The sequence below is a fragment of the Ambystoma mexicanum genome, chromosome 1q, assembly GCF_040938575.1.
Source record: "Ambystoma mexicanum isolate Mex_15411 chromosome 1q, UKY_AmexF1_1, whole genome shotgun sequence".
Taxonomy (NCBI): Eukaryota; Metazoa; Chordata; class Amphibia; order Caudata; family Ambystomatidae; genus Ambystoma; species Ambystoma mexicanum.
This window is the reverse complement of record NC_090922.1, coordinates 123100986-123123193: the sequence shown is the minus strand read 5'-3', so window position 1 is coordinate 123123193 and position 22208 is coordinate 123100986. Positions and strand designations below refer to the sequence as shown.

The 22208-nt window shown below is 45.6% G+C and overlaps 1 protein-coding gene across 2 annotated transcripts in view; it reads left to right on the top strand.

Moving 5' to 3' along the window:
- Positions 1-22208, top strand: part of BANP (BTG3 associated nuclear protein) — a 1679897-nt gene that overhangs the window by 884037 nt on the left and 773652 nt on the right. For both annotated transcript variants that reach the window (XM_069636126.1, XM_069636133.1), the window contains one exon: positions 12658-12825. In XM_069636126.1, the coding sequence (XP_069492227.1) occupies positions 12658-12825 (168 nt within the window). The remainder of the gene's footprint in view (positions 1-12657; positions 12826-22208) is intronic.

Here is a 22208-nt window from a genome sequence, read left to right as displayed (position 1 = left end):
GGGAAAGGCAGAGGACAGCCGGCTCAAAGAGGCCAAAGGAGATCCAACCGAGGTGGACGGGTCAAAAGTACTAAAGCCGCAGCAGGTGCCTCTTTACCCTCGGCATCTGCATCAACCGCCTCCAAACCACTCTGAGTTCTTTCCACACAAAACACCTGTAGGGGGCAGGTTAACTCACCATCTGCCAGAATGGCAGACTATAACGTCAGGTGCTTGGGCATTGGAGACAGGGTTACTGCCTACTCTTTCTACACATCCCTCAGAGTCATCCACCGGGGCACAGCTCTCTAAAAGTTCCACTCCACTCCAGATCCGCTCCTCTTGCAGGAAATTATAGACCTGCTAGAGAAAGGTGCCATAGAACCGGTACCTGTAGCGGACAGGAACAAGGGCTGGTACTCCCCCTACTTTCTCATACCAAAGAAGGACGGAGGACTGAGACCCATCTTGGACTTAAGAGAATTGAACAAGTTCCTCAGGAAGGACAAGTTCAAGATGGTAACTCTCTCTCAGATCCTTCAGGCCCTCCAGCCCTCCAGGGGGTCTTCACCAAGCTAATGTCGGTAGTGGCTGCGAGTCTAAGGAGGGAAGGGATCCACGTCTACCCCTACCTGGACGCTTGGCTGATCAGGGCTGTATCTTCGGAACAAGCTCATATCCAGCTAGATTATGTCTGCCACTTCCTTCACAAACTGGGCTTCTCCCTCAATTTAAAGAAGTCACAGATGATACCATCACAGAGACTCCAGTTCATTGGAGCGGTCCTGGACACTTCCCTGGGAAAAGCCTCACCACCAGAGGTGAGGGCTCAAGATATTCTGCAGATGGTCAACAAGTTCCAAAATACCCAACGTCTCCCAGCCTTCGACTTTTTGAGGTTGCTAGGCCTCATGGCATCCTGCATCTTCCTTGTGCCAGAGGCTCGCTTGAGAATGAGATCTCGTCAGTGGGCACTGAGAACTCAGTGGTCGCAATTCTCAGGGAGAATGACAGATCTCCTCTGGATTCCGGACAAGGTAGCCCACGACCTTCAATGGTGGGCCTATCCAGAGAACATCTTGAAAGGAGAACTGTTTTGGCAACCATGGCCGGAGATAACAGTAGTCACAGACGCCTCACTCACGGGGTGGGGAGCCCATGCCAACGACTTGACCATCAGCGGTCGTTGGTCTCCATCGGAGTTCAGACTACACATCAACCTATTGGAGCTGAGAGCGATCAGATTAGCGCTGAAAGCTTTCCTGCCATCAGTACATGTCGTGATAATGACGGACAACACAGTGGCCATGCACTACCTCAGCAAAAGAGGCGGCCTAGGGTCACTGCCACTGTGCAGAGAGGCAATGCAGCTCTGGTTTTGGGCAATTCAGGAAGGAATCTCTCTATCGGCAGTCCACCTAGCCGGAGAGAAGAACTTGACAGCGGATGCTCTGAGCAGGCAGAGCACAGTCTCCCACGAGTGGGAGCTAGCTCAGGAAGTCCTTCAAGAGATCTTCGCCCTTTGGGGAACCCCTCAGGTGGATCTGTTCGCCACCAGCAACAACAGGAAGTGCGATCTGTTCTGTTCAAGGGAATTTCCCCCGAGAGGAGCTCTAGGAGACACGTTCGTAGTGGACTCGGAGTTCCCACTCCTTTACGCGTTTCCACCAGTCCCTGTTATTCCTCAAATGATCAAGAGGTGGAGAAGATTCCGGAAAACCATGATCCTAATTGCCCCGGAGTGGGCCAGGAGAACGTGGTACCCGGACCTTCTAGATATGTCCATCTGCCCTCCAATCCGTCTTCCACTCAGAGAATCTTCTCTCGCAGAAGGGAGGTCAGGTTCTCCATCCAGACATCAGAACCCTCAACCTTCACGCTTGGCTTCTGAAAGGGTGAGGTACAAGGATTGGGACCTCCCTGATGACGTCATAGAGGTGTTGCTTTCGGATAGGAGGCCAGTCTTTATACCGCTGCAGTTGGAACAAATTTTGCAGCTGGTGTAGAGAAGGGAATATCGACCCTTTTTCATGTGGTACACCAACGGTGTTATCGTTCTACTCTACTTGGCAAACTCAGGCCTTCAAGCGCACTGCGGAGGAACCATCGTATTTCAAACTACCTCTAGTAATACAATTTCTCAAGGGATTAACTAATATGTTTAGCCTCCAAGACCATTCCAAGTTCCCTTATGGGACTTAAATTTAGTCTTAAACTTCCTAATGGGTACTCCATACGAACCACTCCACTTTTGTTCGCTGAGATTTCTCGCGCTTAAAACTGTCCTATTGGTAGCACTAATATCTGCTAGGAGGGTGAGCGAGCTACAAGCTCTCTCTTGTAAACCCCCCCATACAATTTTCCATAAGGACAAAGTTGTCCTACAGGTGAAGTCTTATTTCCTCCCAAAGGTGGTTTCTGAATTTCATATTACTCAGAAAATTACCTTACCTTCGTTCTACCCTCCCCCCATCCAGGGAAAGAGGAAGAACGACTACATAGGCTGGACCCAAGGCGAGCTCTGAGCTTTTACATCAGCAGACTGGCTAGGATTAGGCAAGCAGACCAACTGTTTGTAGGATACTCAGGTCACAAGTTGGGTCTACCCATAACAAAACAGACCATTTCCAGGTGGATTATTTTGGCCATTCTGGAATGTTACAAACCGGCAGGGAAAGAGCCACCCCAAAATCTCCAAAGAGGGGTACCGGTCCGAGACATATGTGCGGCTGCCACATGGTCGTCCGCACATACGTTCACAAAATTTTACAACCTGGATTCCACCGCTAGTCAAGAGACCAGATTTGGAAAGGCCGTATTACATGCGGTTCATTCCTAAAGGGGATACATGACATTATTACTCCCACCTCCGATTACATGCCACTGCTATGGGAGTCTATCAAAGATAAGGAATACGTCGGAGGACACAATCCCTTCGAAGAACAAGTTACTTCTTACCTTGTAACGTTCTTTCGCAGTAATACTTCCCTTGTGGTTGCAGCTTACGCTCCTTCAAGGTCAACAACCAATTCAGGCATGACTTATCTTATGCTACAAAACGGAACTGAGTAACAGACGCCGCGTGTGGCTATTTATGGGCATGGTGACGTCGGCGCCGATACGGTGGCTGTCGAGGGACGTCGACGCACAGCGCCCTCTACAGAGAAATATTTCCGACGCCAGCAAGCTGGAGACAAATTATCAAAGATGAGGAATACGTCGGAGGAACATCCCATCGAAAGAACGTTACAAGGTAAGAAGTAACTTGTTCTTCTTGAGTATTATTGGGCAATGTAGACAAAAATCTACAAGACTGCACATAGATTTATGAGAGCAAAGAATGGAATATTTTAAACTCAGTCCCTTTTCGATTTCCCAAAGAAAAGAATTGGGTAATGGTAACAGTGTTTCAAATTTGATAAGTAACAACGGGGTAATCAGAACCAGGACCACAGGCATTCTCCTTATCAAAGGTTAGATGTTTTGCATCCGAATAGCTTGCAATTTTATTCAGATAGCTTTACCTTTTTTTTCAAATTATGTATGTAAGTCACCTACAATGGCACTACCTTTTTTGAGCAGGAAAACTCACCATTTGAGCAAACACAGTGAAGGAATTGAAGAGGAAGGACTGACTGATTGAAGTAGACTGTCCAGCACAAGTTATTGGCTTGATATGGAACACGCATTCAATGAATAAAGAAAAAGGTTTGTTTTATCAATATTTCCAGTGACCTAATCTCTGGAATATGTGCTTCTTTTTGTTGTTTCGGGATTCAAACAGACCATTGGTGATCATTTCAGGATAAGCACCCAGTTCTCTATTCGACCACACAGAAGGTGCCACTATCAGGTAAACCATGAGTTGTTGGTCTGGTAAGAGAAATACAGGCACAACACGACCATCATAGATAATTATATCACCCACGGTGACCAATTTAATTGTCATCCACACTACTAATTATGATCTGGTTAAGCAATCACTGCACAGCCTGATGTGTATTTAGTGTATTCTGCTGGGACAACTTTGGGAACCAAATGTATAGACTATTCGCAAAGCCGTACATGCCTCTGATTCAATGGTGAGATTTAATAAATAAAAGTAAAACATTTCAGCTTTGTTTTTGTTCATGGTTTCTTTTCTGTCTTTATTTTTATTTTCATATTCATTTTTATTTTCAATCCATATCTGTTTTCAATAATGAATTCTTGTAATTATTTAACATATCTAACTCTTTTATGAATCATGCTTACTTCCCCATGGGGATTATTGTTTGCTAATAATCAAATTAATATGTAAAATAACGTAAATGATATAATTTAGACTTTTTCAAATACTCAATGGTTGGTAATATGATACATTTTGGACCAATGATCAAGTGATTTATAGGCAAGCATAACCAATGTTGTGCGAATATTTTGAGTCCAGAAGTAGAGCTACGCTTGAAACATGTGTAGGCTCATGATTTTACCTGACTTGTTCAAACCTCAAAAACAATTATAAAAGAATAACCAAAGTGTGCATATAATAATCTATTTGAAGTGAATTGTGTTAATCAAGATCACAAGGGAATAAACATGCCAATGTATCATTTTGATGTGCAAACTTTACAAAAGATACCAATTGAAAGACCAATTGAAATACTTTTATTATATATATAGATTCGCTTTCTGACTGAGCCCACATTATGGGGTTAGGGGTAGCATCAAAAAGACTCTAGTTCTGTTTAGGATTGTGATCCTCTGCCTGTATCTTTCTGATCCTCTACTTCTATCTTTCCCTCTCTATCCGTTGTTCAAGGCCACCTCCTCGGCTAGAAAACAGTCACTCAGTTTCTGGAAGTTAGAGTTCACTGAACACTTCTTTCTTGATTTTGTTTCCTTCTTGGCTGCAGACGATGTCATCATGGACTGTGCGTTGGTTCTACTTGACACTCCTACCTTGTACACTTAGGTCTTCCAATGGGGCAGTAGGAGGAATCTGATAGAAACTGGACAGAAGTGGCTGGAGAGAGAGAAAGGGAGTAATGAAATGGGGTGGTGAGGGGGCGTGCCTTGTGTAGGAGGTAGACGGTCACATCAGGTTTGTAGAGACATCAAAGGGAGAAGTGGAAATCATAATGGAATAGAGGTTGGAGAGTGTTGATGAGGCTGGAAGAGCATTGGGAAAGCAGGGTGAAGCAAGAATAAACGGTAGTGAGGAAGAGACAAGAAAAAAGTCAACAGAGGAGGAAATTAAGAGAAGTATTAAGCATGCCCAAAGCCAATGAATACTAAGGTGTTTGCAGCATTCGGGAAAGTCTTTAGGAGGTCTACAAAAAGGAGAGCTGGAGAGGAGGTGTGGGACAGATCCATTTAGGCATTAGACGTTTGCATCCTGTCGAGGAGGAAGGAGTGCAGACCAACTGCTGGGAACTGTGGCCTGAACCTTAAGACAGTTAAGTGCAATAATAGAATAGCCCAAACAATTGAGAATCTTACAGGGTCCACCTCTTATTGGAAGCTTTGTGTTTTGTTCCCTGATACCCAGCCCCAGCTTCCACTTTGTGGAAGATCGTCTCTCACAATGGGCTGCAAATTGCATCGGAAGAGATTCAGAGATTTCTAGCAAGTCTATGAATTCAGTATACTGTAACCTTTTTGTATAACCTACAGGTAATGGCACTGTAGAAGGTACACTAGGACTTTGATCTAGATGATACCTTTGCAAACCTGTACCAGGGTATTTTGGTTTAGGTTAGTCATGGAGAGAGTAGTCCATTTTGGGTTGTCCACGCATGCAGTTACTAATGCATCACTGTTTGAAGCATTGAGAAGTCACAGTTAAGGAGCAAGTCTTCTTTACTGTGAAATGTATATCCATTTTAAGCAAGCTGGTCTTAAGGGACGTTAAGGCATTCTGGAGATCATCATCCTGTGGTTAAGGCAATCTCTTAGTACTATTTCTTGCCCCAGTTAAGACAGCGAAACAGTAATTCATCCCTTTGATCACTGGCAAAAATGAGCCTATATACACCAGCATGTATTTTAGAAAGTCCTCTTTCTAGTCTTTTAACTTAATCATTGGCTCTCCATGCAATGAAACACAAGCAAGGTACCAGGAAAATTGTCCATGTCGAGGGGTTATAGAGGCTGTTACGTTGCTACCCACTGTGAGTGCAAGAAGTCATAGACGTTTATTGTCAAAGCAGACTTATAGCTGAGTTGAATAAATGAGGAGACACTTGCATGTGACCAGCAGGTGGCAGCAGAATGCCATCAGGAAGGCTATCAATGTATCTTGTAAAATGGGGTTTTGTACAAAAAGACTGTATCTAAACGGTTGCATGTACAAAAGGTTCTACAAAATGCTAGCACCAAAAGTTCGACTTTTGGTGCTAGCATTGCAGGTGTGTGGTATAGTGAGCGGGGTGTTGCGGGGGACACCCCCGCAACACACCCACGGAAAAGAAAAAAGAATGGGTGCTGCGTGGGTGTCCCCCGCAATACCTCACTCACTATACTGTGCGGTATAGTGAGCGGGGTGTTGCGCGGGACACCCCTGCATCACACCCGCGGAAAAGAAAAAAGAATAGGTGCTGCGCGGGTGTCCCCGCAACACCCCACTCACTATACTTAACACTATAGTGAGCGGTGGTTGCGCGGGAAACCCCTGCAGCCCCCCGCAAAAGAAAAAAAAAGAAAAGGACCCTGCAGCACCAGATCCCGATCAGAAGTGAAAGGGAACTGGCGCTGCAGGAACCCAGCGTGAAGAGACGGTAAATGGGGTTTGTTTAAGTTGGGGTGTGGATGTGGGTGGGGGTGTGTGGAGTGTGTGGGTGGGGGGTGTGTCATGGGTGTGTTGTGGGTGGGGGTGTGGCTATGTACGTATGTTCGCATGAGAAAGATGCAAACTTTTGCTAGTTCTCACCTTTCTCATGCGAACATTCCGGCCGCGGTAAATTCAACCGCGGTCGGATCATGTGGATTCTAAGATGGTCGGTGCTTTCAGGGCTGACAATGACTTCTACCACTTGTCTACCACAGTGTGATTTTGGAGTGTGCTACCCAAGGGGGTCATCGCCAGTTTTGGGATTAAAAAAAAGGGAGGACTCTCTGAAAGGTGGGACTTGCTGGGATTTTATTTAAGTATACAGAACAAGTCAAAGCGTCATCCTCCTTGTTGCTTGTTCTTCCAACCCTCCCTCAGTTACCTGCCAAGGCTTGCACAGCGCCGTCGGCCTGCACAAGGTCTGAACCTGCCAGAGACAACACATGTACAATGAGACCAGAAGCAAAGACAGACACCGGTCTCTCTCTCTCTCTCTCTCTCAAAAATACATGAACATGGAGCCATGGGTACAGGCTCAAATGGGACAAATGGATGTTTGTATATAAAAAAACAAACATGCCCAGTGGTAACAGCCTCTTTCCTGAAACAAGAAGCAGATAGCCTAAGGAATCAAGCAAGAAGGGTCAGGAACACTTTAAGAACCTGAAGACTGCGAGTGACTGAAGTTTGGCAACCTTTTCCTTGGGAGCGGGAGGGATGGGGGGACCTGGATATGGATTTCAGACTAGTATTATTTCACTGTTCATAACGAGTATCCACTCTGTTGTTTTTCTGCTATACTTCTAACTTTGGCAGAACCGCATAACTGTTCTTATTAAAACTGTTTAACTATTCCTCTCCGGTTCTGTGTCACATGTATCCTACTCTGCTTTGTGACAGACCCCAGGCTACAGTCCCATTTCTTCTCCTGTTGGTATTGTAAGCTTATTTCTCAAGTCAGCCTAGGTTCAGGCTCTTTGACTCTTGCTCAATCCCTTACTCAGGTCCTTCCACCATCACTGATGTTAATACCCTTTTTACCCAAGTGTGAAAGTTTTGACATGCTTTTCAATTCAATGGTACTTATTTTGGCCGTGTACCATAAAAACAACATATACATACATACAACAGTAATGCAATTCATAAATATATTACACAGATGCATCTTCAATAAAAACCCAGAGTGTGATCATTAATCGGATTTAATTTCTGCCTAAACATACTATTGAATTATTTGAGCCCTAAAGCTTGACCATTTTCAAAGCTCATCTGTGATTTGACATAAAGGGGAGGGGAAACGCCTCGGAATACCTGGTGGCGTAGTCTAAAATCACTAGAATAGAGCAGTTTTCCAGCTTAGAATGTTCCAGTGGGCCTACTATGTTCATCGCTATCCTACAGAATGGGACCTTGATAAATGCTGTAGGGGTTCTATCGGAACCAGAGAGGTTGCCATCTTCTGGCAGATGTCACATGCCAGCATATCGTTTATAACATCTTCACTTGACTCTTCGTTTTCCCTAAGCCCTGATGGGTGGCCGTCGTGTGGGCATGGGCCAATTCTAACGCCACCTTTCTATGGCTGCGGGGAACCACTCTATGGGTTTGGGCCGAGCCATCTTTTGTTAAATCCCCTCTATACAGTAGGCCTGTCTTAATGAAAAAGAAAGCTCAGGATTGATTGCGTTCAGCTTCCTCAGTAGTCGACTTCCCAAAGGCTTCTGTAAGGGCCGGAACATTCCTTTGTGCAAAGGCGAAGTCTGGAAGTGGTGTGATTTTTTCTCTATCCTGAGATGTTTTTGCTGAGGGAACATCAGCTTCGCCAAACCCCTTAGACCTCCTCTCGGTTTCTCTGAACTCTTATTTCTTGCGTCATGGGGAATAAAGATTTCTCTATAATTCCCGTCAGTGATTTTCTCCACTTCTTTAACAGTATATGGATGACTTCCGTGGTTGTGACCTAGGACTTTAATGTCTCCCCTAAAGTCAGGGTTTATACACCAGCCATGTTGCCAGGCTAATCCTGACGGAGGCTAGCCGGATATATGTACCTTTAGGTGGTCCCTGGTGTGACGATCCTCCAGGTGGTGTTACCTCTCCCCAGACGGTAGCCCCTTTCCATGAGGCAAGGGGGGTTTGGCCACTAACCAATAGGCCCCCTGGAGGAGGTAAAATGCAGTAGAACCTCATGGTGTGGAACTCCCTTCCCGGGGATGTGGACGTGAGTTCAGGACACCTTGTAACATTTCCTGAGCCTGAGAACACAGCATCTTGAGAAACTCATACCCAAGAGAAGGGAGTCATTCTCCTGGGTTTTAGGAAGAACTCTTTTTTTTTTCTTAGATTAAGATTTGTGTTTAAATTGTAGGGATAGAATAGGAGTTTGGACTAGGACGGTGTACTTTTTATTTGGGTTACACAGACATTCTGACTCCCTTGAGTTTTAGTTGGTTTGAGGCAGGGAAACAACCTCTAGTTAGGGATAGATAGGTTGTTGTATGCTATAGAATAAAAGTCTTTAGCAACCACTATCCCACTGATTGGTCAAACTCCTCATCCATGTCACCTGTGAGGAGCTCATGGTGGCAACAAGTAAGACAGACACAAGGGATCACAGTTAAAGGGTGTTTATTGAACAATGAATGCAGGGGGGAAAACGCCTAATCTAAACCTAAATCTAAGAAGGGAGCAAGCGTCAACCATCAAATGAAAAATAAGGCAGTCTTAGTGGTGTTGTGTCAAATAAAAAGGGCCTATACTAAGAAATCTATTACCAAACCTTAGAACTAAAACAAAAAGGGTTGTGCTGGGGCCAAGGACGAAAAGGACAAGACCACTTCTCGCCTCACCACAATCTCGATTCCCATCGCCTTTCTCCTTCGTTTGAACTGCCGTGCCTGGTTAGCTGTGCCGTCGTGCTGTCTGCCGTGCTCGTATTGTGCTCTCAGGCTCCACCTTTTATCCCTGTGGGGAAGGGAAAGGGCCGTCCGATGTGTGTGAGATTCTGGTGAATTGCCTGACACTGCCTAACCCTTGTATTGTGACATGTCAGGTAAAGGACTCTGGCGTTAGTCCGTCGTCCTTTGTGTTGTATAAAAGTGTTCGTGTCGGAAAAGGGGGGGGCAGTGGTTTTGAATGTACTACGTGAGAGGATGGGAAAAAGGTGTCAAAGGAAGGGGGATACTGCGTCTCCCCCGTCGGTGTCCTACTTCCACTCCCTGAGGACCCCCCATCCAGGTGATCGTCCCTCACTGCTCCACTCCCAGGAACTGGATCCAGTAGCGATGGCCATGTCCTAGCCACCTGCATGACATATCCCCAAGGGACTAGGTAGAGAGAAACCTTCAGGTTTCTCACACACCGCGCAGGATAAGTCTCTCTGTATCAATTGTCTCTAATTGGGAGCAATCATGATTTCCTTGGTATTGTGGACATCAAAACCTATGGACTCTTCCATGGCCACAGTAGGGGCTCAGGCTTTATAGCTTACTTTAGTAAACAGCACGGCGACTCCAACTTCTATCAGTTGACATCCGACTTCTGACACTATATAAGGTGGGTCGGAAGGAAGAGTAGGAAGAGTAAGACACTCAGAAGACATGGTTCAGTTTCTTTTAATGTAAATTATAGGTAGAAGCCTTAACTTTGCCTATTACTAACGGGAGTACCTTACCTATATAAAGAAACTAAATGGCGCTTGTCTGCTCTCATGAAGTCCAAAAGAAAATGTCTTTCATCTAAACTACCCTATCTAGCCATGCGACTAATTCTAACTATTTCAAATAGACCAAGAGAATGACTTGTCTTTTCCTGTACTCTCCTCCAGTTCATCCAATAGTCTCTTGAAATATAACACCTCTCGTGGGACAGATCGTCTCTGTGATCAATTCTTGTAGCTCCTCAAGTACAGTTTTCTCTCTCTCGTACTTTCTGTGGCCCCCTTTTTAAAATGTCTTCCGATGTAATATTTCATGATACTCTGATTGTTACTTATAGTTTTCTTCCAGGAATACGTCAACAGGGTTTACCTTCACCGTTTTATAAACTCCCATTATCATGTCTCTTCTTTTACTGATTATATAATACCTGTGTTGGTTTAGCCCCTCTCTTGTAGGCTTTTCGCATCTGGGTTGATTTTATAGCTTTTTTGGTAAGTCCTGGATTACACGTTATTTACCTCCGACCCCCATCGCCTGATTTTAGCCCTGCTTTCTTGTTATTGTGACAAGTTTTCTCTGATTGATCACGATATACAGCGGGCATCCCGCTTCTCCCAGTCCCCTAGGTCCCTCTCTTGGCACAGACAGTGGTTGGGCTCGGCTCATGTTCTGGATTGTTTTCTCTCTCACTCTGCTTCTCGGCTTCACATTCTCTGGTCCGCCTCGCCTAATTCATACTGGTGCTGCTGATTGGAAGCGACCTGTGCTTCCCGTGCTGGCGGTATCAGCGTTGTTCCTGGTTTGTACTGCTCACCATGCCCAGCTTATGGTCATGCCACCTCCGGGTTGCTTGTTCCTCTCTCGGTTGAAACGAAATTGTTCTCAGGTATGCATACGCCAGTTCTCCAGCGTCCCGTACTCGCATTCTCTGTCTCTCTCCAAGTCCTGGCCTCCTGGACTAGCTCACGCACCGCCTCCAGCCGGCGTGATGATGTCAGGGGACTTCCCCTGTACATCAGGCTCCTCACTTCTCTTCGTCCTCATCACAGTTAAATATGCTTCTCGTATTAAAGTGACATATTCCTTTTCTTGTACAACTGGGTTTCGTCTTGCATTTCCTTCAGCCAAAGAGAAGGATGCCACATTCCTCAGCTTACCAGGTAGTCCGTTGTGTGCAACTATATTCGTTTGTTTAGGGAGTTCCTCACAGGAATGGGAGTCTTTGTCCCCAAAGGGGGAGTCTCTCCTAGTGAGGACCAACTTTCCTCGACCCCTAGGGAGGATTTTCTAGAGCAGAATCACCTCCAAAGCCTCACAGGGAAGGGGGGGTCTCCCTCTTGCGGAGAAGGGTCGAATACCTGCGATTCATCACACTGCCCTAAAGAACATTTATTCTCAATGTAGTTGTAGCCCCATTCTCCAGTTTTTTGGAATCTCTCATAAATAGATGCAGTGCAACTCTATGGAAAACTTAGTGAAAATCTGCAAGAATGATTTTCATATTTCTGCAGACCCAGAAATTCTATAGTTGGAGATGGGAAATCTTCTGGAACTGTCCAAACAATTTGGAATTTGCAGTTGATTTCTAAAATCTGCTGAGAGTTTTGAATGTATGTGCTTACAAGAAATCTACAGTTTGCGCAGATTTGGACTGTCTCTATGCATACGTTTTCTATTTAAAGGGACCACATGTACGAGTCTGAACAAAATTGTTCACCATAGAGGCTACTGTTTTCTGACATTAGTCCCCTTTTTTTCCATACACCCACCCACCTTCACCTTTAAAACCTGCCCATCTGTCTGGTACAGCTAAGGTGGATGGAAAATAACTGACATGTGAATCCAAGAGACAGGGTCAATAAATTGCCTGTCTTGACTATTTAAATTGAAGGACAGTACTTTTTTTATGCAACCAAGAAAGTGTAAAGTAGTCACTACAGCAAGTAACTTTTTAATTCTGCCTAGCATAACGTTATTCTGTTCTATGCATCGGATTTTTCCTGAATTTGTTTGGAAGGAAGTGCAATCTTTATAGTTACAGCAGTCTGGAAATAGGATCATTTTGTCCTCTGTCACTAGAACAATGTTCCATACATATTTGTTTTTTAAAGCTCAGGTTTATTCCGAATTGTGTTTAAGCTATTTTTGACAGGAGATATAACAGAAATGCATTAATGATCTTTCATAAAGTTGTGATTTTAATTTCAGGTCATCTTTTTTATAAATTCGGAATCACAGAGTCGGACTGGTATCGAATCAAACAAAGCATTGATTCAAAATGCCGGACGGCATGGCGTCGTAAACAGCGTGGGCAAAGTCTGGCAGTGAAAGGCTTCTCTCGACGGAACCCATCCTCATCCTCTTACAGTGGGTCAGGTAAGAAACAAACAGGGAGGAGGTACTGCATTTCAAACGTATACTCTAATAAAATGGACTGTTTTCTAGTAAAAAATTGTGGTCATGCAGCTTTACAGCTCCTATGTGTGTGTGTGGGTGGGTGTGTGTGTGTTTTTGTTGTGGTGGGTCAGAAGAAGGAACCGTATCCAGATGGACATTTTAAGGATTCTTTTATTTAAACTATAAATAACAGGCGTATCCTTCTGCATTGCTAAAGAGATTACCATGCTTATCTAAAGAAACTAAAGGTGCTTGTCTGTCGTTAGGAAGTCTACAAAACTTAAATGTCCTCTGTACAAATCTGGTTCTACCTAAGCCTACCACTAATATGAATACCTCAAAATTATGCCAAAAGAATATCTTTCTTCTCCTGGTCTTGTCTTCTGGTACTTTTGCAATAGAAATGTCTTTAGTCTAAGAATGAATGTTTCTTAACACAATCTTCCTTGTTATCTTCTTGCTAATTCCTTAATGAGCTCCTGTGGCTCTGCAAAATTACTCTTGTCCCTTCTGTATGCTTCTCTTTATATTTTTACTTGAGATGCTCTCTCTCAATGGTATCCTTGGTTGTTCATCTCTTCCAGACTTTAAACTCAACCTTCCTCAGGTTGCGTGACTTTATCCAACTTAAGCTTCCCTCTCTCCTGGCTTCCTGTTATTGGATTGTCTCTTGTTTTGACTTGGGTTATTAGTTATTAGTTTCCCGTCTCTTTTATTTTGCCAGCCAAGTTTATTCGTTACATTTGTAATGGGTCTTTCATATCCCCAGTCAAACAGTTTTATTGTTTGTGTCTCGTCCTTATGACTGGGAGCAGTTTCTCTAATAATGTTGCCTCGGTGGCCTCCAGCTTTTCCCATTCTCCCCAGTACCTTCTTGTGTGCAGGGGAACATGGCTGGACTCAGCACTAGCTTGTGTCGCCAACTCCCAGGTCTGGCTTCTCTGCAGTTGGTTTTGCGGGCATTGCGTTCTCGGTTTCACTGCATACGGCTTCTGTCTGCGGACGCTGGTGGAAGGGTGCTGATGATGCTCATGGTTGCGATGGTCTTGGCGGCGTTCGCTAGGCTGCTCTCCCACCATGAGATGTTTGTGCTACGGGACTCCTGTCCGTGCTCTGGTAACGGGCTCTCTGTTGCTTCTCTTGCCGTGCTTCCGGCATCTCAAGTCGGCTTTCTCTGCATCTTCGAAAGTTGCAGGCTTCACAGGTTGCATTTGCTCTGCCTCTCCAAGGCACAATCACATCAGGGGCTTCCCCTACGTTCCATACTCTCTCGTCCTCTGTAATCCACTTTTCTCAGTTAAGTAAACAACTCTTCTTAAAGAGACATCTGCTTTTCCTTTGCAGGATACATTTGCCCTAGCATTGCCTGCAGCCAAGTGTATGAGGGACATATCATTCTTCATTGCAGGCAGTCCCAATTATGCAGAGATGGTATTTGGTCTAGGGGAGTCACTCTCAGTGAGGTCCCGCATTCCCAGACCCCTAGGAAGGGCCTTGCAGAGAGGGCTCACCTCCCTAGCCTCAAAGGGGGTGGCTTCCCCGCGGGGAGAAGGAACAAATACCATTGATTTGTCACCCCTCCAGGGTGTGCTAGTCCACCCTGGAGGGTCAGTGACTTTTAAGAACTTTTCTGTCATGTTGGCAGGTGCAGTATCTGTGCTTGCTTGCAGTGTTGTGTGTTGTGCGAATATGTTAAAATAAAGATTACTTGATTTTATCAAGCAGGCAGTAGGGTCTTGTGTGCTTGGGTATTTTTTGTACTTTGTACTTTAAGTTTTTTGTAGTGTTACAACTTTGGAAGAGTTTGTGTTTTCATCATGTTTTAAGAAAACAAGCCAGTTTTCGCATCCTTAATTAAGCACCAGCTACGGGTAGGCAGAGTACTAATTGGCTATGTACGTTTTTCTTGATATATATATATATATGTATCAGTGGCGGCTGGTGAGTTTTAAAGCTGGTGGGGCGGTGAGTTCCCAGGGTGAAGTTGGGAGCGAGCGTGCATAGCTCGTGAGCCCACTCCACCTTAGGTTGGCGTGGTGGGGTTCTCCCCTGCAAAATTTCTGAGAAAATGGCCTGCAAAATGTGCTATTTACTGTCCAAAACCCACCAAAATATGACATAAAAAGCATTAGGTTTTACATACTAATGGTGGTAAATTATTCTTATGTATGCAAGTGTATTTTACAGCAGCTTGTATTTAGAATAGCTGGTACTATGATGTATGCATAAAGAAATTCATCATTTTATAGTCAGTAATGATGGAAAAATATAATTTTGTCATACTGTTACTGGCATTCATATGCGTTCACCCTCTTACTAAGGTGGGATTTTAGGCAGTTTCTGAAAGGGGAGAAACTAAAATAAAATAATAGTGCAGAGCAGACCCAGGTACCGTGTATCCCCTGCGTCCTGACCTGCCTGCCAATGGTTCTGGTTGATGGACACCCCATCAGCACCAAAACATTCTTCAGTGAATGAGGCTCATGCCCCAAACAGCTGCTCAGTGAATTTTGCCTCAGACTATCCAAAAACAGGAAGCTGGGCTCCGGGGCCCTTATGGCAAAAATCAGATACAGACTGCAGTCGGTTTATTAGCAATGCACCCAGAGGGTTTAAAATGTATTAGCTTCAATTCCCAGATGTTTCCTACCACAAATGTGTCCAAGGGGTATGCAGTGCTCTGGGGGGTTGGGGGGGTGTTAGAATTGATGGTCACAGGACCTGCGAGCCAAATGTTTTAGCCTTGACACAGGCATCACAGTGAAGGCTAGGGTCACCCTCCCCACATTAATGATTAATTTCCTCTGAGCACGCCCAAGTGAATGAAGAAGCCCGGGTAGCGGGGGCTGGAGTCTCTGAAAGCCTCAATGAAGGCTTCAAACCAATGACCTCCGTTACTGTGTACATAGCACTCACGCTGCTGCCTTCCCTGACAGCCCATTACTGAGCCGGGTAAGTGGAATGTAAACAAACCAACAACAGCAGCACTTGAAAACTGATTTAGATGTGTTATGGGCACTCAATGGTCGTTCTCTCCTGCGTCCACACTCAGGGACAGAGAAGAACCTCGCCATCTTTAAACCTGCGTACTACTGGTATCAAACAAGACAGGCCGTTGTTCAGATTATCCGTACGGTACTTTCATAAGGACAGCCCGGTCAGCCCCCACGTAACTGAAACATAGCAGGATGTTACACGATAGAGCTGACGGCCCTGCGTATTTTAGGGTCTAAGAAGCTGAATGGGTAAACTCAGCTCAAACTGTGACCTTGGGCACATCCCTTCACCTTCCTTAAGCCAGCCTGCCAAAAAAACGGCTGCAAAAGAGGCAGAACCCCGATATTATGCACTATGTAAACACAATTCTCTCAGTTACGAGTCCGCATGCAAGAAACGCGTGCAGTAGATATCCCCCAGAAAACGTGCGACTGTGAACCCCCTCCTTCGCCTCGACCTCTCTGCGCAAAAAAGGATATAGCTGGCAATGTAGGTGGGTAGTCGCAGCAGTCTATACCGGCTCCCAATCCAAGAAAAAGCTGCGTGTGTACAACTGGGTGCCATTTGTCCGAGTGCATCAAGTTCCCCCACACCACCAGGGACTCCTTGCGGGGTCTGCTGCTCTGACGCATTTACATTTGGAGGAATCGTGCATACCCGAAGGCCTGGTTTCATTATGGGCACGTCAGATATCCCCCAACATTGGCAGACTCTTCCTGAACCAGAATGCTCCATAGTGTTTACACTCTGAGCGCTCCCAGGCTGTCAGTGGACCAAAGGCTCGAAACATCTTCATCATCTTACACAAATACCCTTTCCATCCTCCCCCTCCCCCAGACTCAGTGTTGGCCATACGGCTCCGCCAATATTAACCGTCTTTGGCTTCTTAATTAATGTTGTCGCTGATGACACGCTGGTCTAGATGCATGGCACAACCCGTCAATCTCTACACATGCCACAGCCCCGGGAGACCCCCATAGGAGGATAACTGCCTATTACGTCACCCTGAAGTGACTGGGAAATTTGAACCTGGAGTGCCCGGGCGCCGTAGTGTCAACGGCATGGAATGGACCTGCACTATGTTCACCGTGTGCATGCCCACAGTCACTCACTCACTTACAACAGAAACCCAGTGTCCCTGCCCCTCTTCAGCCCCCCATTCATCAGCACCATTTACACATGATGTAGGAGTACTCAAAATGAATGGCCAGACAAGCAGCGCCCCCAAAGCAGTTCTCCTCAAGCACGCCCAACTTTCCTTCCTGCTCCAGGGCCCCTCATAATTGGCAGTTTGCCCAACCAACGTGGGACCATAGAAAGGCCTTTGGCTCGGGAAATATCCTCATGGCCTCGCTGTGGAAGCAAGGATCCGGCCCCAGCCTCTGTCTTCTGAGCAGCAGTGACGGCATTCATGTTTCCAGACTAGAAACACTTGGTTCCTTAACCAGCACCTCCCGGGGGCCGATTCTGAGCTGTTCAGAAAATATTCACAACAAATACAATCCTCGGCCTTGCACTGCCAAATGAATCCATGCAGCCCCGGATGCACTCACCTAAATGCACTCACCGGATGCATTCACCTAGACCACACATGGAGTCGGAGAGGGCAAACTTCTTCGGCCTGCAGTGCAGACTGTTTCTTTCTCTCTGGTTGGCAGCAGGGCAGGGCAGCTCAACACATTCCGAGCACGCGGACGACGATGGAAGAGAGAGAGTGTGGGTGGATGCAGCCTGGGCCATCAACCCACCCCTACACTGAAGTCATTGTCTGCCTCCTGCATAGATACAGTAATCTCATTGGCTGTTTGCCAGCCATTGGCAAACAGCCAAAGAGATCACTGTATCTATGCAGGGAGGGAAGGAGACTCCCTCCCTCCCTGCAGATTACACATCTTTGCTGTGCTGTTTGCGCACATAGTGATACTGGCGGGGCCACTTCTCAAGCGCCCGCCAGCATCCTACTTAAAAGGGTTACGTAAAGTGCGTGGAGCTATAAGCTCCACGCCCTTTACTATAAGCAAAAGCAAGGTCAAACGGGACGCGCCCCGCTGCTGCAGCCGGCCCATGAAAAGGAATCCTATTCATGGGACGGCTGCAACAATAGGAAGGTAATTGTCACCAGGGTCTCGCCACATCGCCCCCACCAGGTGAAAAATACAAACAGATTCAGAAGAAGAACTTCTGAACTTCTTCTGAACTTGTTACAGTACTCACACCTGGTGGGGAGCCTAAGTGGGGGGGGGGGTTGCCACTGATATATATATAGCCTGACAAAGTCTTAGTAACTGGGTGGAACGCGAGGCGTTTTTAGTGCCGACCTGAATGGAACCTAATGGCTTATGTTGGCCTAATGGTCCATGTTGGTTAAATAAATTAAAATGTATATTTCTGCGCAAAATGAGACTGGGTCATTTTTGAATGGTTGTGTTTGTTAGTGTTAAAGTACAATGGTGACCTGCAAACAAACAGCTTAGCGCTGTTTTTGTTAAACAGTTTTCTCCGACCGGGTCCCTTAGAACCCCACTGATAGAGGCCAGAGTGCCTGTGTAGGAGTTTGGTTCAACATATGTATATTTCTCTTTGGTCCTGGCTCTCCCTCATTCCCAACTGGTTGGGAATGCCTGCATATGCAGGCGGGCCAGAAAAAGCTGACTGCAAAAGACAGTTGTCACTTAAATGAAATTGAAGGCCTAGGGCCTACGTCAGGCGTGCGTCCCTCCGCTCCCAGGCCCACACCTTACCTGTTTACGTCACCAACATTCCGCACCCAGTTCCTGTTTTTCCACCTACTGGACAGGGTCGGAATTTTGCTGCGCTACGACTCCCTCCTTTTTTGGGCTGTTACTTTTTGATGTGCATCCCTTTTTTCTTAGCGATTGGTCCTTCTTTTTTTTTCAATTCATGGTGCCTCCCTCTACGCATGCCGTATGCGACAGGATTCAAGCAGTGCATCCGTTGTCTGAAGCAATTCTTGGCGGCCCATCCCCATCATGCCTGCATCCGGTGTTTGGGTATTCATCACCCGGTGAGAACCTGTGTTTTTTGCTGTGGGATTCACCCAAGGTCTCTGCGGAATCGTCTTCCCTCCATGTCACAGCTCGGACCGGTACCGAAGACGACCGAAGACTTTGTACAGAACAAGAGGGAGGCCGACATCGGTAAGAGGGGGACTGTACCTTCAAGTGAGGTATGTGTTTTGGCACCGGCCTTCGGTACCCAGGGGAAGACTGCCTCCTCAGTTCTGGGGTCTTTGCGGGACCGTTCAGGGGGTAACCCTGGGCGTGTTCACCTGAGGGTAACTCTGGGTGGGAACCTCCAGGTGGGAAAGGTTCTGAAAAGATCCACCTGGTCCCAGAAGAATTATTCACACCAGATAAAATGATCACGGCACTGGGAAAACGGTCTAATGCCTCGGTAATCCAAACAGGCAAGGGTTCCTTCAAAGAGGCACACACCTTTGTGGTTGACTCTCGGTACCTTGTGATTCCCCTATATCTGCTACAGCCAAGTCGCTACTGCATGCAAGTACTTCGGTACTGAAAGATGTTATTCTCGCTAACCGCAGCTGAGCCCTCAAGTTCCTTGGTATCGAAGAAGTCACATAAGTCCTTTCACAAGAGGCATAAACATTCTCACACAAGATCCAGTCCGGTACCGACTTCTCCAAGGAAGCACAAGCAGAAACAATCACCCAATGCATCTATCTCTGATTCGGTAACCAGAGGCACAAGAAGATAATTCCATTCTAGTTTCTGACTCGGAAGACTTTGATGCTTCAACATTTTTGACAGTTCCTCCAGAAAAATTATTCAGCACTCCTGTGAGTGAATTCTCCTCAGATTTTGCCACAATTTTCTCCTCAGTCTGAGGACAATTTGGCTCAACCAACTCAGGTTCCAGCACAATCGGGACCACAGCTGGTTTTAACTATTATCAAAGTGCCGAGACCTGTGGTTTTCAACATTTATTATCCAAACCATCAGTCTACCAGGGTTGACTCTTATACATAACCTTTTAGGTTACAAGAGCCCCACCCTAGTCCTTCTCAAATGGCAAATTACAAAACTAATACAGTTCTGGAGCCCATGCTTTCTGAGCCCTTCTTGGAAGTTCTAGCTCAATGCATTGAAGACAGAATGTTTCCTATTATATCTCCTCAGAGATCAGTGCCTACCGGTCCTATTCCTGAGCCAATCACTATGTCAGTTGACAACGAGGATTCAGCTCTTCCGTCCAAGAAACACAAAATGTCCAAAGACTCTGACACAGATTCAGATGATGACACTGCTCTGTCACCATCTAAGGTGTTTCAGGAGATTGTGGCAAAAGCCATGCAGGCCCTGGAAATCATTCCTAAGGATAAGCCTGAAACAGCAGTTTTCTTTGGTAAACTGCCATCTCAGCAGTCTAAAAATCCAGTTCCCATGGAGTTATGTGTTCTGGATGCAAGCATTAGCCAGTTGGGGAAAACCTCATTTAGATCTGCAACATCTCCAAAGCTTTAGACACCAAGTACAAGGCGCCTAAGGAAGAGCCTTTCATACTTATGGGAAATCTCCCTAGGCACCAAAACAAAAGGTCCTTCTCCATGTCCAGCTTCATTTCTAGATAGGAATGCAAAAACCTGGGAGGAACACGATAAAAAGTCCTGCTCTAATGCTATCTTACAACTCGGGCAAGTAAACACTGCTACAGTTTTAGCAGGATTTAATATCCTTAATTGGGAGAAACCAGAACGCTTTGCTGACATACTCCCTCAGGAAGCCGCTGACGAGTTTTCCTTTTGGATTTCAGAAGTTAGAGAGGCAGCTATCCAACAGCTTTAAGTGGTTAAGGACCTCACTGATAAAACAGCAAGAGTGGTCACTAATGCAGTCTGCATACGTAGACATGCATACTTATCAGCCTCTTCACTTCACCAGGGTATTCAAGAGAAAGGTCTCAACCTTCCTTTTGACGGCAAAACACTTTTTGATCCCTCTACTGATGAGGTCCTTCAAAAATGTAAAGCCCGTGTGTCTGCCACTAAATCCCTTAGCTCAATTTCGGTTATACAATCATATCACCAAAACTTTAAGTCATTCAAGCCACGTCCTCAAGGGAATAGTGGTCCTGCCAAATCTGCAAAATCTTATTACTCTTCTAAGAAGAGAAGATATAGGCCTAAATCAAAGTCGGCCCTTCCCCATTCTTCAAATTCTTCACAGGAATGAGTCTATTTGACTTCCTTCCGGGGATGTACATACCTTCTGCTCCAACTATCATCAAGGAACAAACATCCCCAGTGACAGGAAGGGTGTCCAATTTTATTCCTCATTGGGAAAGCATTACTCTTGCCGTCTTGCCCTTCTGGCTATTCTCCCATCCTCTCCCCTGAAGCTCCAAAAATCTTCCCCAGAGCTCTTGGAAGAGATCCAAAAACTCCTTTCCTTAGGAGTGATAGAATTGGTTCCTCAAGAGGAATTAGGTTGGAGGTTTTATTCCCGTTACTTTCTGATACCAAAGCAAACCGGCAGGATCCGACCAATTCTAGACCTCTTCCAGGCCTCAACCAGTTTCTGTTAATCAAAACCTTCTATATGGTTAACATTCCTCAGATTCTAACCTCTCTTCATCTGAACGATTGAATGGCATCAATAGATCTACAGGATGCATATTTTCACATTCCCATCTTCAAAGATCACCCTCAGTTCCTGAGGTTCACCATAGGAATGTCTCCTTATCAGTTCACATGTCTGCCATTCGGGCTCCATTCTGCTCCCAGGGTATTCACAACAATTCTGGGAACAGTTGCAGCTTACCTTTAGTTAAGGACAGTACAGCCATATCCTTACCTAGACGACTGGCCCCTCAAGGCACAGTGTTAAGAGGAATTGCTTCAGAAGATGCAATTTACATGCAACACTCTTTTCAACCTGAGGTTTTCCATAAATGTGACAAAATTCAAATTCTTCCCTTTGCAAAGGATCCAATTTCTAGGAGCAGTTCTAGAGTCAACATGAAGTTCCAAATACATCAGGTTCTAACAGCTTGGTGGTTTCAAAGACTATTGGGGCTAATGTTCACTTGTATAAACCTAGTTCTTTTTGCAAGGCTATATGTATGAGAACAGTTCAGTGACATCTTGCCTGCAACTGGAACCAAATGTTGCATTCTCAGGAAATTGAGATTCAAATTCCAAAGCAATTTCATGACTCAATAATCTGGTGGAACTCCCCAGAGAACCTCTTAATCGGGTCTCCTTTTCAGCCTCCCCTTCACCAAATAGTTATTTCAACAGACTCATCCGACTACGGTTGGGGAGCCCATTGTCTAAGTCTAACCACACAATGGCTTTGGTCTTCTCAAGAAAAGAGTCCACATAA